This window comes from Gossypium hirsutum, chromosome D05, assembly GCF_007990345.1.
Source record: "Gossypium hirsutum isolate 1008001.06 chromosome D05, Gossypium_hirsutum_v2.1, whole genome shotgun sequence".
Classification (NCBI taxonomy): domain Eukaryota; kingdom Viridiplantae; phylum Streptophyta; class Magnoliopsida; order Malvales; family Malvaceae; genus Gossypium; species Gossypium hirsutum.
The window spans coordinates 10504945-10522251 of NC_053441.1; the positions used below are offsets into that span (position 1 = coordinate 10504945).

Consider the following 17307-nt stretch of genomic DNA (forward strand, 5'->3'; position numbering starts at 1 on the left):
GAATTTGACCATATTTTCTTAAATAATATCAAGCAATCACGTAAATTGATCAATAACAATACAAAAAGGAAAAAAATGCTGTTACATGTTCTTAATTGTTTCCCTTTGTCTTCTCATGTTCTTGAACCTTTTTATTACCTTTCATTGAGCAAAAAGAACCAATTTCTTCGCTTTCTTCTTTGTTTCTTTTATCCGTAAATTTTACCACCATATTTTGGCTCGTATCAGTTTTTAAGCTTATCTAAGAAGGGTTGAATCAGATTTCAGATATAACATAACTTCCCATTAATAGCTTCTCTACTTCTCTTCCCTTTTAATCTTCCGTTTTCTTTTCAGCCTAACAGATAGGATTCTCCAAGCCCCTCTTGTTTTCGAGTTTAGGTAAAATTTTCATTATCTTTTTTTTATAGGTTGCTCTCCAACAAACGCAGCAGACTGCACTTTGATTTATTGCCAACTCATCCCAGCAGCAGCAGCAGCAGCAGCCCATGTCTCAGAATGAATCAGAGCTTACTCAGTTGCAGCCCACCATCATCAAGAACAGCAAGAGACATCATCAAGTAAGTTTTTGAATCTTTGCTGCTCTTTGATTTGTTTCTTCGTTGTTTTCTCATACTGTGTTATTTTAATTAGTGCCGTGAATTCTTTTTCCCCGTATAGTCACCACCCACTATACAGTTTTCTTTTAGTCCATGTTGTTGCTTTGCGTTTCATTTCTACTATAGGAAGTAATTTTCTTTCCAACTTGAGGAGATTACGAGAATCTTTTCTTCAACTTGGCTCTGCTCAAAGATGCTCCTCTTCCGTAAGTTATTTATTTCGATGTTCTTTTAGACCTGCAACATAGTGATGTATCTTTGTGCATAACCGGTTTTCATTCATCTAAATTATGTTTTCCTTGTTCTTCTTGCTCCAGAAAGTTTCATTTTTCTTATGTGTGCATTGTTTATGTTATGTTCTTTTAGCATCTTCTACAGATTCCACAGCTCGAACAGGACATGAAAATGGGGGTGATTGGCAAGGAGAGGTCTACCAAAAGGTAAAAACTATCTTCACACGTTCTCCTATTCATAATATTATGCTTACAACTTGGTTTAAGATGATTTTGAGTAGGAAAGGGTACTGAGAGAATATTAGGTTATGGTATGATCTGTTTATGTTGAGATGCGTCTCTTTACAGGAACTATAAAACGGAAGAGTTAGAACTCAAAAGGCAATTTGGAAAGGAATTTCAGGCATCTTCTGATTGATTTATTATTTTGTTAATATGAACTTGAATTTTCTCAGAAGAAAGAAAATAAAGCTTACTTAAGCCCTTCAGTTATTTCTTCTGTTATTAACTAAAATCAGTGCCAGCTTGTCAGAAAATGGAAAAATCTTTTTTACTTTTTTCTAATAAACCATGATTCTAGATGAATTGAGTGGTTAGGATGTTGGCTAACCATTCTGTTCCCGATTTTATGTTGCAGATCAAGGCCATGAAAGAGACATACTTCTCTGAATTAAATGAGATACACCAGAAATTTGCAGCCAAGTTGCTGCACGGTAGAGGTAGGTTTATCCTTTCACATAATCAACCTTCAAAGACAAATCGAATCCAAATGCAGGAACCTATGCCTCCCTGTATCTCTAAATTGAATATGGAGAGGACTTCACTACACTTCAGGAAGCTTTCAGTCCCATACCGCTTTTTAATTGCTACTTGAATCCCTTTCCTGTAACACCCCTATACCCCGTCCAATCGTACGACTTCAAGTAACCTAAAATAGATAGAATTTCAAGAGTTTACATTTTAGTCCCTAACACATGGAAACACATTTGGTCTACATATGTATATGCCGTTTTAATTCAAAATATGGTACCTACTCTTAAAGCTCTTAAGGATGTGATGAGATGAGAAATCTCCAACCCGATTTTACCTCTTCGAGTCTAACTGTACCTACGCGTTAAAAATAAACGCATTAAACCGATGAAGGCTTAGTAATCACTAGTACAAGAATAAATAGGTAAATGAATCATAACAAAATATTTTAAACTTATTCAATTATTACTTATTTACAGACATATAAGTTACTTCAGCTATGCTTACTTTAATAAAAATTTAACTTACCTTTTTGTAAGTTATCAAACTTACCTTAACACATTGGTGGTTCACTTTTCTTCACAACTCATATTTTTAGCCCAAAGTAAACTTTATAGAACACACCGGATATACGAAAAAAATACAGAGGTGCATTATTATGTACTATTGAACAGAGAGCACTAAAGTGCTATACAAAGAACAAGAATGTGCTAAACGGAGAGCACTAATGTACTAATAATAGGAGAGCGCGCTAAGGTCCCTTAATGGCATGCTACTAATATCCTAGTAGTTCTAAATTCCGTCCACTTGGGCATTAAAGCTGAATTTCATATATTTAAATAATTTACATAAATATTTCGAAAAAGATTTCTCATTTCTCCATCATCTACAATTTAGTCTCCATTTCACAAATCACAAATATCACACCTTTTTCACACATATACTTTTACCACAGCATCATTACTTAGTGTTCAAACAATATACCATTTCATATTCTCCACCTATATTTTTCTTTACAAATTTCATAATCTAATCTTCTTCTTCTTTTCTATTTACAAATTTAAATATATATTTTACATTTTTATTCTAAGTAATTCCATACAACAATATAAGTATTTAAATAAAAATAAGTAGTACTTACAACAAAAAGGTTGAGATGATATTTTCTTCTTCCTTCACTCCTTAGCCTTATCTTTCCCTTTTTCTTCAATTAGGTCCCCTACTTTTTTTCTTTCTTTTCAATTTCATATAAAACATATAACATTTATATGTTAAAAAAAAAACAATCAAGTGACTTTCCTATACTATTTAATAAAAATAAACATGTATGGTATGATAACTTTATCATTTCTTACCTTAGCTCTTTGATTTTTACTAGGGGAATTTCAAAAAAAAAAATGAAAGTTTGAAGCTTGGATGGTTCAACTATGATGGTAGGACACGCAGGGAATTAAAAGAAAAGTTGGATGAAAATTGGGGGAAGATGACTAAAGGCATGTTCTGCAATGCTTAAAAAAAACACTTCTGGTTCCAAAAGCGCTTTTGGAAGAAAAGCGGTGCTAAAGAAGCTGTTTTTGGCTGAAACTTTTATCTTTTCAGAAATGCTTTTCAAAAGCACTTTTAAAAAGGAAAAGCTAAAAGGATCAGTTCTTCATTGCTTTTGAAAAGTATTTTTTAAATGTGCTTTTGAAAAGTTTGGTTTAAAATTTGAGTGTTTAGCATTGCTGTCAAAAAGTGCTTTTGAGAAATAAAATATCTATTTTAGACATCTTATTATCAAGTAACAAAAATACATTTAAATCATTTTTAAATTAGTTAATATTATTATATTTTAGTAAGAATATAAAAAAATTATTATAACTTATTGTTAATATTTTAATATATAAAATATAAATTTTAAATATTTTTAAGTAATAAATATTAATTATTTATAAAATTTAATTAGAATATATAAACTATATTTTAAATATTTAAATATAATCATTAAATATTTGTAATTAGTATTTTAAAAAATATTTTTTTTATTTTTAATTAATGATTTTAACACATATGTAATTAAGCACCAAGAAAAAAAGAAAAGTATTATGTTATTAGAGGGGTGAAAAAGTAATTAAGCACAAAAAATACTTTTGAGAGAGGAAAAACTAAAATTTTTAGCTTTCCTTTTCAAATATACTTTTGAAAAGCACATTTAAAAAGCTAAAAATTTAAGCCAAAAGTAGTTTGTTCTGTACAGCTTTTCTTCCAAAAATACTTTTGGAGTCAGAAGTATTTTTTTAAGTAATGAAGATTTGGCCGTAGTTACAGTTTGTGCACTTTTCTACACCATTCCAATAAAATATCTCACAATTTTAATTAAAATGGTCAAATTGCTACTAAGTCCTTAAGCCATCCATTTTTTACTTTTACCCATATCATTACATCTAAAAAATATTCACTTAACTAATTATCACTTTGTCCTTCCTCATCTTTCATATTTCCTAGTATAACTCATACAACACTTTGGTTAGATTTCTTTTTAATCCTTCATTCATTTCCTCTACTATTATATGTCTCCTAACTTAATATTTTTCCTACTTTGGCCACAACAATTTCTTTATTCTTTCAACTAAATCAATGTATCTATTTTAAAATTTCCTCTACTACTTTGGCTAATTACCACTTTTTATTTTTTATATTTTTTATTAGATTTATATACTTCCTAATTTAATACTCAAAATTCCTACTTATTATATTTCAAAAAAATTTATACTAATTCTTGACTCGATCCATCACTGTACCTAATCCCGAGTTAAAATGTGGATGTTACATTTCCTTGAGGCACTGTTTACTGGTTGCACTTTATGCTTATCTGATGTAATAGTGGTTTGTTATTATACTTGCATCAGTTAAAACAATTCTATGCATTCTATCTTCCACAACAGCCAAAGTCAGCGCGTCTTGAGAAGTTGAAAATATTCAAGACCATGTTGGAGCGCATTCTATCTTTCTTAACAATTTCCAAAGCTGCTATAGTACCGGCTTACAAGGACAAGTTGAGTTCGCATGAGAAGCAGATAAGAAAATTTATAAATGCAAATAGGCTAAGGAAGTCTGTCTCAGCTTTGCAGCAAGGACAACTTCCTCCACCTCGTATGCATTTCTCGCAGTAGCCTCGACCTCAAATTAATCAAACACAGCTTCGTGATAATCAAATGAACCCTCAGTTGCGGTCAATAAACTTACAAGGTTCTATGCCAGCAATGCAGCCGAACAACCTGACACGCTCGTTGCATAGTCCATTGTCTTCTTTGTCTGGGCTTTCAATAGAACAGCAAACCATGTTAAATTCGCTGCAACCAGGTTCCAATTTGAATTCAGGACAGGATAAGGCTCCATAAATATATAAATAAATATTTCGGAAAACGAAGTCGGAAGTCGGAACCAAGAAAAACGACTGAATCGAAGTGAAGAACTTCGGTTAGGTTATCGTGGTTGACTTATATAATTGGTCCGTTCGATCTGTTTTAAGTATTGTAGTTTGCAAAAGTTTAGTTAACAACAAATTTTACTCAATAGAAACAAATGCAAGAAAAAGTCATAATTTGTTAAATGAATTTAAGATAAGTTTGAAAATTTTAAAAAAATAGCTTTAAATTTATGTTATAAATATATTTGGTATACATTAAATATAATTATTTTGTTTGGTAATAATAAATATTGATTTTTGAAAATTTTTTATTTTTGTCTTATTACTATAATATTATTTATTTTATTTTGAATAGTTTTAATAAAGATTAAAGATAAATTTTTTTTTTTATTTTTGAAGATATCTACCTCACTTAACTCTTGCGATTTAAAATTAAAATATTTTAAAAATTAATAAAATGAGAGAATAATTTAAATAGTTGTGGAAATAATTTTAATACGATATTATTTTTTTATACACTCGTTTTATAATTCATATTTTGTTCGAGGTTTGTTTTAATCATTTTAACAATGTCATTACTAATGTGTAAACTTGTGTTTTTTGTTGGAAGTGCAATGTGCCTAACTACTGTTACCAATACTTGTTCTAGTACCGCATGTGCTTCCCTTTTGTTCTAATAGTAAATCAAAAAAACAAATATTAAGTTTCATTCTAATGCAAATTTCAATTGATACGGAACATATGAGTGTCTATTAATTGATTTCAATGATATAATTAATGAGTATTTATACTTAAGGTTTGTTTAATTTTATTATTTGATATTTACAAAAAGAATATATACATATATCAAATTTTTTTATAGGTTATAAAAAATTTTAAATGATATATTGAAATAAATCGATATTAGTATTGATAGAAAACTAATATATCCCTTGATTATTTGGATTTCGATGTAGTAATAATAAGACAAAATTAAAACAAGGGCGATAAACATAGGGACGGTTGTATTTATATAAAAGATAATTCATCAACTTTGGTCTGTCCTCTCTCTTTTAATATTCCCTCTTCTTTTGCTTTCTTTACATACTTCCTCAAGTTTCGATCAAAAAAAAAAAAACGTACTTCCTTAAGGAATTCCATATTTGCAAAACACATCCTTCAAGAATTCTCGAATCCCATCTCTGTTTCGGAATTGGGAAATACATTCTTCTGGAATTCTTGAAGCCGGTCACTGTTTCTAATTAGGGCCTCCTTATCGAGGTAAAAATTTCAAAAAAAAAGTTATAGATTTTAGGGTTCTGCTGCTTGAATATCCTCAAAAATTTTACCTGTGATTAGGTCTTTACTTTCAAGAATGAAAGATTTTATTTTATTTTTTGAATATCATTGTATCACCAGTGACATTGTATTTACATATATAGTTTCTGCTGTGAAAAAAAAGTATAAAGCTTGATTGAATATTTGGATACTCAATAACGGAAGCAAGCCTCAAAGCAAGTATTTACATATATACATTTTTTTCTTTTCATTTTTTTTGTAATTAATAATTTACGCTAAAATTCTACTTAAAGGGGCTGTTTTCTTCGGGAAATTGTCTAAAAAAAAATAGCTGCAAGAGTTTCAGTTGCTTTTTTTGGTTAGAGGGCTCAAATTTTCTATAACGGTGAGTCTAGGTAGCATTCTCAGAAGCCAACTAACAATTTAATTCTTTACTGAATAGCTATTACTTGAATATAAGCATTGCTTGCCAGTGATATGCGCTGGGCTAGTGGGGCAAACAGAGAGAAAGAAAATGGAATCTTAAAAAGATCACCTTGTGTTAGTATTAATCAACCAAATTGATGTTCGGTTTGTAAAGTTTTGGTTTACATCGGGAAAGATCATGTTCAACTTCAATCATGGTCTTAGGGTGTCTCTGAGTGTCTAATAACTTGCCGTCTTTTTGTTAGAACTTAAATGTTGCTGCAAATGATGTAAACTGTCCCCCATGTGTTACAAGTTACAACATTACAGTACATTCTGCTCTTATGTATGGATTTATTCTTTTTGGTTTCTTTGGGAGGGAATAAGGAGAAATTTTAACAAAGTCCGTGTTTTCCCGAGGCTCTTACCAGTAGTAGAAACTTAGAATGGGGAGGGAAGTATTTCTGAAAAGAACTTTGCCAAACGTTTTTCATATTTGAGGAGTAACTTATTTCAAATTGACTAGTTTCAATTTATGACTAGGGAAATTCGGATTGAATATGTTTGTGACTGTTGTTTTCTCTTTTGCTCTTTTCAGAATTTCATGGATACGAATAACTGGAGGCCTACTCCTCCTAGTGGAGAGCCCAGCATGGACAGTGGTGATTGGAGAACCACTTTGCAGCCTGACTCACGACAAAGAATTGTCAACAAGATGTAAGTCAATTTTATGGTATAATTCTCCATTAAATATACTTGTTAAGTTGCTGAAATCCTGTGGCTTGTTGTATGCAGTGAGAAACAATAGCATCAATAAAAACATATTTCTTATTAAAATGGACCTGTTTTGTTTAGTAACGCTTCAGAATCAAAGCTTGCTTTACCCATAGTTTGGGGTTACACTATGTTAGCCACGTAAATTTAGCTTAATGTAGCTAAGCTATTTCGTCCAGGTCCAACTGTATCTGCTACACTTGGTATCATTATTTAGTTAACCATGTGATTGAATAAAGATGCATTCTTCTTTTAGATCTTTCTATCCTTGCAAGATTTGGTGGTTCTTTTCTGTTCTCAGTGATGAAGTTGTTTGTCTTATTAAATAACTTATTGCTATAAGGTACACTAATGACCTTGTCTTTCTACAACAGTCTCTGAACTATGGTAATTATGATGGTATGTGGTCTATTTGAATGTATTTGGTATATGAAGGCCATGATGACTACTTTGTTTATATTGGAAAGGTTTTGTTAAGTTCAAGTGCTACGGCTTTGGAATTAAATGAAGGATGTCCTGAACAAGTTAAAGAGGAAAATCTTAGCTCGCATTCTTAGCATTTATTATATACCAATTGAAGATTCCTACGTATATCATATTTCTTTGTCAATAACTTAAACAATGTTTTGCGCACATAGAATGGATACATTGAAGAGGCATCTTCCATTTTCTGGGCAAGAGGGTTTAAGTGAACTTAGGAAAATTGCTGTGAGGTTCGAGGAAAAGATTTTTACAGCTGCAAGCAGTCAGGTAATCCTCGAATGTTAGCATTCCATAATGTGCTTGGCTGCATTTTTCTTTACCAATATTTAGGTGTGTTTGCATTGTGTCTTTGTATTTGTGTTATCTGTTTTTTCTTATTCATATGCATGGAAGAAATCTGGGAAGGAAAGAGAGAGGAGAGGGAAAAACTAAAGATGCTAAATGCTACTCAATATCAAGCATGATTAATTTAAATATTTGAGAATCTTGTATTAGAATAGTAAAGAAACTTGTTTAACACCGCTATGGATTTCCATATTCAGACTGATTATCTGAGAAGAATATCGTTGAAGATGCTTACAATGGAGACCAAGTCTCAGAATACCATGCCCAACACTGGGAATAACAGCAAACCACCTGATCCAGGTAACAGCAAGAAAGAGAATTTGCTTTGATGTACTATAGTAGTAGGGTACTTTCCCTTCGCATGTCCTTTCTATTCTTCTACATGCAGAGTCGTTTAATGTTTAACATGTATCGACATTTGCTCTAGTTAGTATTTTAGTGAACATTTTCTATTTTTGTACCCCTTTTGTCCCCATAATGGTAGCGTATTAATACTTAAACTAGTTGGGTATTGTTCAAGTGCCCTCACCTGTTTTAGGTCTAGTTATCTTTTTGAATGTTTTAATTATTAATTTGGTTTTTGTTATCTTGTTTTAAATGCTCTTCAATTCTTTTCTTCTGGCTCTTCCCCTACTCTTTTTGAACCAAAAATATCGGTGGTAGGTTCTCAGGGCATGCAGAACCAAGTTCACAGTCAAGGACAATCAGTTCCTATACCATTACAATGTAATCAGTCTCAAGCACATCAACAACTGCTACCCCAGAGTGTTCCAAATAACATGGCATCTGCTGGAGTTCAGAGTTCTGTTGGTTTACAATCTGGAATGCCTCCTGTATCTGGTCTATCTCAGAATCCTATATCTAATGTTGTTGGACAGAATTCCAACATCCAGAACATGTCTGGAATTTTGCAGAACTCAATGGGGCAAGGAATGCCTTCCAATATTTTTGCTAATCAGCAGAGGCAAATGCAAGGAAGGCAGCAGGTGGTTCCTCAACAGCAGCAGCAACAGCTATATCATCAGCAGCTGCAACAAACACTTATGAAGCAAAAGATTCAACAGGGGAATCTTCAGCCTTCACTCCTGCAGTCTCACGTACAGCAACAGCAGCAGCAAAACCTATTACCTCCTACTCAGTTGCAATCTTCCCAGCAATCTGGTATGCTAACATCATCCATTATGCAGCCATCAGCCATGCAGTCAACTCTTCCTGGTCTTCAACAGAATCAGCAATCTTCTCTCCAACAGTCGACACAGTCCATGCTTCAGCAGCATCAACAGTCAGTTCTTAGACAGCAGCAACAGCCACAACAGACCACCAGTGCTGGTATTCATCAACAACAAACACCAATGACACAGCAGTCAATGATGCCTCAGCAGCAGCAGCAGCAGCAGATGATGGGGCAGCAGGCAAATGCTGCAAATATACCACAGAATCAGTTAATTGGACAACAAAACAGTATTGCAGACATGCAGCAGCAGAGACTGCTAGGCCAGTCTAGTAATCTGCAGCAACAACAGCAGCAGCAGCAGTTAATGGCTCAACAAAACAACCTTTCAAATATGCATCAGCAACAGTTGGGTCCTCAGAGTAATATTTCAGGACTACAGCAACAGCAGCAGCAATTGGTTGGAACCCAGTCGGGTAACTCAAGCATGCAAACTAATCAACAATCTTTACACATGCTATCCCAGCCCAAGGTTGCACTCCAACAAACGCAGCAGACTGCACCTAATTTACTGCCAACTCAAGGACAGACATCCCAGCAGCCACAACAGCAGCAGCAACTGATGTCTCAGATGCAATCACAGCCTACTCAGTTGCGGCAACAGTTGGGTTTGCAACAGCAGCCCAATCAAGTACAACAAAATATGCAGCAGAGACTTCAAGCATCAGGTCAAACATCAAGTTCCTTGCTTCAATCACAAAATTTGATAGATCAGCAAAAGCAGTTGTATCAATCACAGAGAGCTGTTCCGGAGACATCGTCAAGTATGTTTTTGAATTTTTGCCATTACATACTGTTGCAACAAAATCATGTATTTTTTTGTATAACCAATTTTCTTCCATTTAAATTATGAATTTGTAATTCTTCTTGCTCCAAAAATTTTCATTATTCTTTTTGTATCTTCTTTTAGCATCTTTAGATTCCACAGCTCAAACAGGACATTCTAATGGGGGTGATTGGCAAGAAGAGGTCTATCAAAAGGTAAAAACTATCTTGACACATTCTCCTATAGATAATAATTATGCTTACAACTTGGTTTAAGAAGGTAAAACCCCTGAACCCTGAGTATGTTGTGATTTTTTTATGTTGTGATGTTTCTCTTTACAGGAACTATGAAACGGAAGAATTAGAACTTTAAAAGTAATTTGGGAAAAGGAATTCAGATATTTTCTGATTGACTTATTAGTTTGGTTATATGGACTTGAATGTTCTTAGAAGAAAGAAATTCAAGCTTATATATACTTATTAGTTTCATTTGAAAGATCCATTAAGATGTGTTAGCAAGAAACCTAAGGCCCAAGGACTACTACAAAGATTTTGCATGCTTGATTTCAAAGTAATCATCATTTGTTATACCTTTGTTTCTTCTGTGTTTAACTAAAATCAGTACCGACTTATCAGAAAATGGAAATATCTTTTTACTTTTCTAATAAACCATGATTCCAGATGAGTTGAATGGTTTAGTTGTTGGCTAACCATCCTGTTCCTGATTTAATGTTGCAGATCAAGGCCATGAAAGAGACATACTTCTCTGAATTAAATGAGATGCACCAGAAAATTTCTGCCAAGTTGCTGCAGGTAGGTTTATCCTTTCTCATAATACACCTTCAAAGAGTAATAGAACCCATCTGCATGAACCTCTGCCACCCTGTATCTCTAAATTGAATATGGGGAGGACTTCATTACACTTCAGGAAGCTTTTGATCCCATACCGCTTTTTAATTGCTATTTGAATCCCTTTCCTTTAGGCACGGTTTACTGGTTGCACTTTATGCTTATCTGATGTAATAGTGGTTTGTTATTCTACTTGTTTCAGTTAAAACAATTCTTCTATTTTCCAGCATGATTCTTTTCCACAGCAGCCAAAGTCAGAGCAGCTTGAGAAGTTGAAAATATTCAAGACCATGTTGGAGCCTATTCTACATTTCTTAACAGTTTCCAAAGCTAATATAGTACCGGCTTTCAAGGACAAGTTGCGTTCGTATGAGAAGCAGATACTAAACTGTATAAATACCAATAGGCCAAGGAAGCCTGTCTCAGCTCTGCAGCAAGGACAGCTTCCTCCACCTCATATGCATTCCATGCAGCAGCCTCAACCTCAAAGTAATCAAACACAATCTCATGATAATCAAATGAATCCTCAGTTGCAGTCAATAAATTTACAAGGTTCTATGCCAACAATGCAGCCTAACAACATGACAAGCTTGCAGCATAATACCTTGTCTTCTTTACCTGGGGTTTCAACAGCACAGCAGACCATGTTAAATTCGCTGCAACCAGGTTCAAATTTGGATCCAGGACAAGGTAATGCTCTAGGCTCAATGCAGCAGGTTGCACCAGGATCTTTGCAACAGAATCCTGTGAGTACCTCCCAACAGGCAAATCTTAATAGTTTGTCATCACAAAGTGGGTTAAGTGTCCTGCAGCAAAATATGAATCCTCTCCAGTCAAATTCCAGCATGCTTCAGCACCAGCATATGAAACAACAGCAGGAACAGCAAATTCTGCAGTCACAAAAGTACAAACAACAGTTACAACAACAGCGGCAGATGCAGCATCAGATTATGCAGCAGAAGCATCAACTAATGCAACAGCAGCAGCAGCAGCAAGCAAAGCAACAGCTGCCCACTCAATTGCAGGCACACCAGATGCCACAGCTGCATCAGATGAATGATGTAAATGATATGAAGCAGGGGATTAGCGTTAAGCCAGGTGTTTTCCAACAGCACCTCCCAGCTGGCCAGCGTCAAACTTATACCCATCAACAGTTGAAATCAGGTGCTCAATTTCCTATTTCTTCACCTCAACTCCATCCTGCTGCATCTCCTCAGATGCCTCAGCATTCTTCCCCACAGATTGATCAGCAGAGTCTGCTACCATCTATCTCAAAAACTGGAACCCCTTTGCAGTCTGCAAACTCACCTTTTGTTGTTCCTTCACCTTCAACTCCCTTGGCTCCATCACCTATGCCTGGGGAATCTGAAAAACCTGCTCCAGGCACTTCCTCTCTCTCAAATGCTGCAAATATTGGACACCAACAAGGAACTGGTGTTCAAGCAGGTTCTCAATCACTTGCAATTGGCACTCCTGGGATATCAGCCTCACCTCTGCTCGCAGAGTTCACTGATGGAACTCATGCTAATGTTTTGACAACTGTTTCTAGCAAGTCAAACATTACTGAGCAGCCTCTTGAACGTTTAATGAAGGCGGTTAGTAAAGCTCAGTTGACACTTCATTCCTCTCTTTTGTGCTTAGTGTTTTTCCCTTTTTTGGCGAAGCTTGGAAGTTCCCATCCCTTTTGTTCTTTTAAAGAGATATTGCATTTATTTGATTTTTAATGCACTACAATTTCAGGTGAAATCCATGTCGCCTACTGCATTGTGTGCTTCTGTAAGTGATATTGGCTCAGTTGTCAGCATGACTGACAGGATAGCTGGGTCAGCGCCAGGTAATGGGTCTAGAGCTGCAGTCGGTGAGGATCTGGTTGCTATGACAAAGTGTCGTCTACAAGCAAGAAATTTCATCACTCAAGATGGAATGAGCGGGACAAAGAAAATGAGGCGCCACACCAGTGCCATGCCCCTAAATGTTGTATCATCTGTGGGTAGCATAAATGATAGTTTCAAACAGTTAACCGGTTCGGAGACATCTGACTTGGAGTCAACGGCAACATCTACTGTCAAGAAGCCAAGAATTGAGGTATTATGCTTTGCTCATGGTACATTTTTTATAAATGTCAGCTCTTGAATATGTCTGCTGCTTATTTCCTTTTTGGGAAGCCTCTGCCAGCACTCACTGATACTTAATTACTATGTTCTACATCTATGCTGTATTGAATATCCATCTTTTCACTTTGGAATGTTTCAAAAGTTATGTTCTAATGTCTTTTTAGAACGTAACTCGTTGCCTATATTTTCTCAATGTTATTATCATTTCATTACTAACCATATAGATTCTCAACAAGGGAGGAACTCGACCCCTGCCTGCTGGCTAGGAATGATGATCAATTACTGGGGGTCAATTTCCTCTCCTTCCAGATGAAAGGGGAGAGATAACTACTATTGAAAGAATTAGAATCTATTAAACATCAATTTGATAAAAATCTTGAAAATTTAATTTCAATAACTTTAAAATCGAGGTTGTTAAAGTTTGTTCAGTCAAAAAGCAAGCACTCTATTTGAAATGAAAGTGGTTGTTAAACTCTATTGTTGGTGACATGCAGTTCTCCGCAAAGTATTTGTGTCAGGTCAATCATCTCTTTACTTTATTGGCTCATTTCACTGTTCACAATTATTTTGAGGATATCATGTTTCCTGAAACTCTTATAGAACTTTTGAGTTGCATGCTGGTTGACTATTACGTGTTCCATTACATGGTCAGTTTTTGTAATGTCTTCCTGCTATGTTTCAATCCTAAATTTCACTTGATACAAACAGCTATATCCAACCTTGAGAAAGAAAATCTCGAGGAAACCATCATTGACTCGTACATGAGAACTGATCAATAGTGTTGACGCCAATCTTGAGCAGAAAAAAACATTGATTCTGTTCCCAAGGAATGAGTTTCTTTAAGGTGGACATAGTTGAAATTTGAGGAGATTGTTCACTGAACTATGAAAAGGATGTACCTATTAATCATAAATGCTTTAACAAAAGTTGGTTGCAAATGAGTTTGCATACATATACCTATTAATAACTACGATCGTTATTTGGCATGATTCGTAGTTGTAATTACTTTGTTACATTAACACCATCCTCCTTTTCTTAGAATGCATATAATCCTTATAAGCATGAATTAACAAGCATAGTGATGAAGCATCAGAGTTCAGTCTATTAAACCTGTAATGAAAATATTAGTTATGGATTCTATCATTTTCATCTGTAATCCTTGAAACTTATCAGCTAAATTCTAGGGTGCAGTTTGACCTTTCTTTTTATAACATCTGCAATGATTGGGAATCAAGCTATGATTTCTATCAGGACTACAAAATTTCTGCAGTTATATTGTACAGTGGTGCACTGAGTGTAGGCAATATATTTTTCTCTGACTGCCATTCTACTTTCTGATGTTCTGTCACTTTGCCACATAGACCTTGGCATGTTAGTTTTCACATTTAGTAATTGATGTATAGTCTGGTGTTTCGTAACATAGAAATGTGCTATTTGCTTTATGTAATTAGATATATAACATTTTATGGGACCTATTGCAGGCTAACCATGCCCTTTTGGAAGAAATAAGGGAAATAAATCAACAACTTATAGACACAGTTGTTGATATCAGTGATGAAGATGTTGATCCAGGTACGGTGGCAACAGCTGCTGAAGGGGGTGAAGGAACTGTTGTCAAGTGCTCCTTCAATGCTGTGGCTCTTAGTTCAAACTTGAAATCACAGTACATGTCAGCCCAAATGGTAAGTTTTTCAAATCATGGAAAGAAACTGATGTATTAACTCAAAGTATTATGATTTCTCTGAATGATCTATGCTTTGTTACAATGCAGTCACCAATTCAGCCCTTGCGTCTGCTAGTCCCCACAAATTATCCAAATTGTTCCCCCGTCCTATTAGACAAGTTCCCAGTTGAAGTCAGGTAAGTAAACATTGCACTTGAATCCCATCCATCACTTCCTCTTCTCCCTCGTAGATTGGTATTCTGTTTTGGTAAATTATTAGCATTTGTCTAAGGGGTTATGTTCCTTACAAAAAATTTTGGTCACTTATGTCTGTTTCACAGCAAGGAGTACGAAGACCTTTCAGTAAAAGCGAAGTCGAAGTTTAGTATATTATTGCGGACCCTTTCACAGCCTATGTCACTTGGTGAGATAGCAAGGACATGGGATGTTTGTGCCCGAGCCATTATTTCTGAGCATGCACAACAGAGTGGTGGGGGCAGCTTTAGCTCAAAATATGGGACTTGGGAGAATTGCTCGATGGCTGCATAGCCATCTTTGCCGACTCAATCAGAATTGTAAACTGGAGTTGTGTCAATTATTGAGGACAAGAATTTGCGACAGCTGCTGTCATGAGGACCAAATAAGCAGTTTTAGGATGCAAATCTTGACAATCAAGGAAGCAGCCTCTGGTGTTGTTTTTTGTCAACTCGAGAAAACTCCCACGGTTGGTTCATTGACTTATGTCACTAGGCAACATTACGGTCAACTGTTAAAACCACAACGAATTGTGTTTATGCGTATTGGAGTAGCTATTATGGCTTCCCTGCTTTCCTACAACTGTTATGTAAGTTCTGTCTACGAACTGTCATGCAAGTTTTCATAAACGCAGAACTCTAATTGTGATTATTTATCAGTACGTGATTTATTGTACTTTTTGGCTAATAAAGTAACTGGCGACTTTACATGATACATAATATACAGAAAGATGTCAATGCATGAATGGACTTTAAAATTGTACTGGAAATAACCCTTTCTGTTTTTTTTCTTAAAAAAAATGATCTCGTGAGTTTAGAATATGTTTAGTATAATTGCCTTGAAATCCTTCTCAAAATGATAGGTTAGTCATAGATTTATTTTTATGTTTCATGAAAATTTTTAAATTGATTGCCGACACTGTTGTAAGCGGATGAAAAAGGTACAGCAAAGCAAATGAATTTTTGCCAATTGTATCTTGACCCTCGACATTGTAAGGGAGCTAACACTAGGGTGATCAATAAAACTGTGGTGCTTGGATGGTTTTTGTTTTGTACTTGAATCGAATTATAATTTTATATTTTTTGTATTTATAATAATGAAAATCTTTTAAATGTGCTATAAAAATATTTTTTATTATTTTAAAATATTTATAAATTTTTTTTGAAACTTTATCAAATAATATTCAAAAATTTTGTCAAAATAAAGTCTCAATGTTTAAATTTTGTAGGGAAGAAGTGAGAGTTAAAATTAACTCAATTATCATAACAATAACAATTCAAAAAATCAAGGAAAAGAAAAAGTTGAATAATCTGAACTAAACCTAATCTTATTTTAGTATTTTTTTTATGTCTATTTTACAGTTTATGTTCTTGGTTCGGGATTGTTCCTCCTAACAATATAGTCTCTATGGTTGAAACCTACACTCTTTTTAAAAATACAATTGTCTTATCACTGCACCCAACATTTATTAATAATGAGATTATAAAATTATAACTATATAAATAATTTAAAATTATACAAATTTTGATAAATTTGTATATCAATATTTATATTATTTCTATATTATACAATAAAATTAGTTTCTTTTTGGTATAATTTAGTGGATAGTACATATCCAGTGAGGTAAAACAATAATGGCGATAATTTTATTGCCAAATTAAAAGGATAAGAAGAAAAAACAAATAAAATATGTCCTTAACTTTGATTTTTTTTTTATTCACAGTTTTTGGAGTGAGTTGCTGATGAGCAAGTTGTTTTACTCTCTCTGATCATAGTGGTATGAGTAGTTGTAATTTCAAAAGGTTGTTTTTGTCAATATATAAATGAGGTTGGGTGATTTGGAGATTGGTTTTGTGCGTTAGCAATGTAGAAAAGTCTTTTGGAGATCAGAATCCACCCAAATTCATCGTTAATACACTTTGATGATGCACAATGAGCCTGGTCGTCATTGTTCTATTGAATGTTTCTTGATGTCCGCGGTATGCATTAGATTATACAGTCATTATAATAGTTTCCCCACTAATTTATGGGAAAAGAAAGGAACACATTTCCTTGTAGAATTCTCGGATTTATATACTCTAGTACAAGATTGGGTTATTACTTCTTTAAGTTTTCACCCCACAAACAATCATTTTAATTTTATAATAATAGTAC

The 17307-nt window shown here is 34.2% G+C and overlaps 2 protein-coding genes across 2 annotated transcripts; both read left to right on the top strand.

Moving 5' to 3' along the window:
* The first annotated feature begins 566 nt into the window (after positions 1-566).
* Positions 567-1881, top strand: LOC121217695 (uncharacterized). Its single transcript, XM_041093661.1, has 3 exons — positions 567-805; positions 966-1039; positions 1470-1881. The coding sequence occupies exons 1-3, from the start codon at positions 793-795 to the stop codon at positions 1704-1706; spliced, it is 324 nt and encodes a 107-aa protein (XP_040949595.1). The 5' UTR covers positions 567-792; the 3' UTR covers positions 1707-1881.
* Positions 1882-6029: 4148 nt separating this feature from the next.
* Positions 6030-15867, top strand: LOC107906442 (mediator of RNA polymerase II transcription subunit 15a). The gene is made up of 12 exons (XM_016833428.2): positions 6030-6251; positions 7273-7391; positions 8087-8198; positions 8474-8576; positions 8940-10271; positions 10418-10488; positions 11011-11085; positions 11349-12716; positions 12862-13206; positions 14717-14917; positions 15007-15095; positions 15240-15867. The coding sequence occupies exons 2-12, from the start codon at positions 7279-7281 to the stop codon at positions 15445-15447; spliced, it is 4017 nt and encodes a 1338-aa protein (XP_016688917.2). The 5' UTR covers positions 6030-6251; positions 7273-7278; the 3' UTR covers positions 15448-15867.
* Positions 15868-17307: the final 1440 nt, after the last annotated feature.

What these genes read in the sequence shown, in the direction of transcription:
- LOC121217695 (XM_041093661.1), top strand. An exon ending in AAGGAGAGGTCTACCAAAAG is followed by an intron (nt 1,040 to 1,469) that starts GTAAAAACTATC and finishes TTTATGTTGCAG; the next exon opens with ATCAAGGCCATGAAAGAGAC.
- LOC107906442 (XM_016833428.2), top strand. Translation starts at nt 7,279, where the DNA reads ATGGATACGAATAACTGGAGGCCTACTCCTCCTAGTGGAGAGCCCAGC. An exon ending in TTGAACGTTTAATGAAGGCG is followed by an intron (nt 12,717 to 12,861) that starts GTTAGTAAAGCT and finishes CTACAATTTCAG; the next exon opens with GTGAAATCCATGTCGCCTAC. An exon ending in AGTACATGTCAGCCCAAATG is followed by an intron (nt 14,918 to 15,006) that starts GTAAGTTTTTCA and finishes GTTACAATGCAG; the next exon opens with TCACCAATTCAGCCCTTGCG.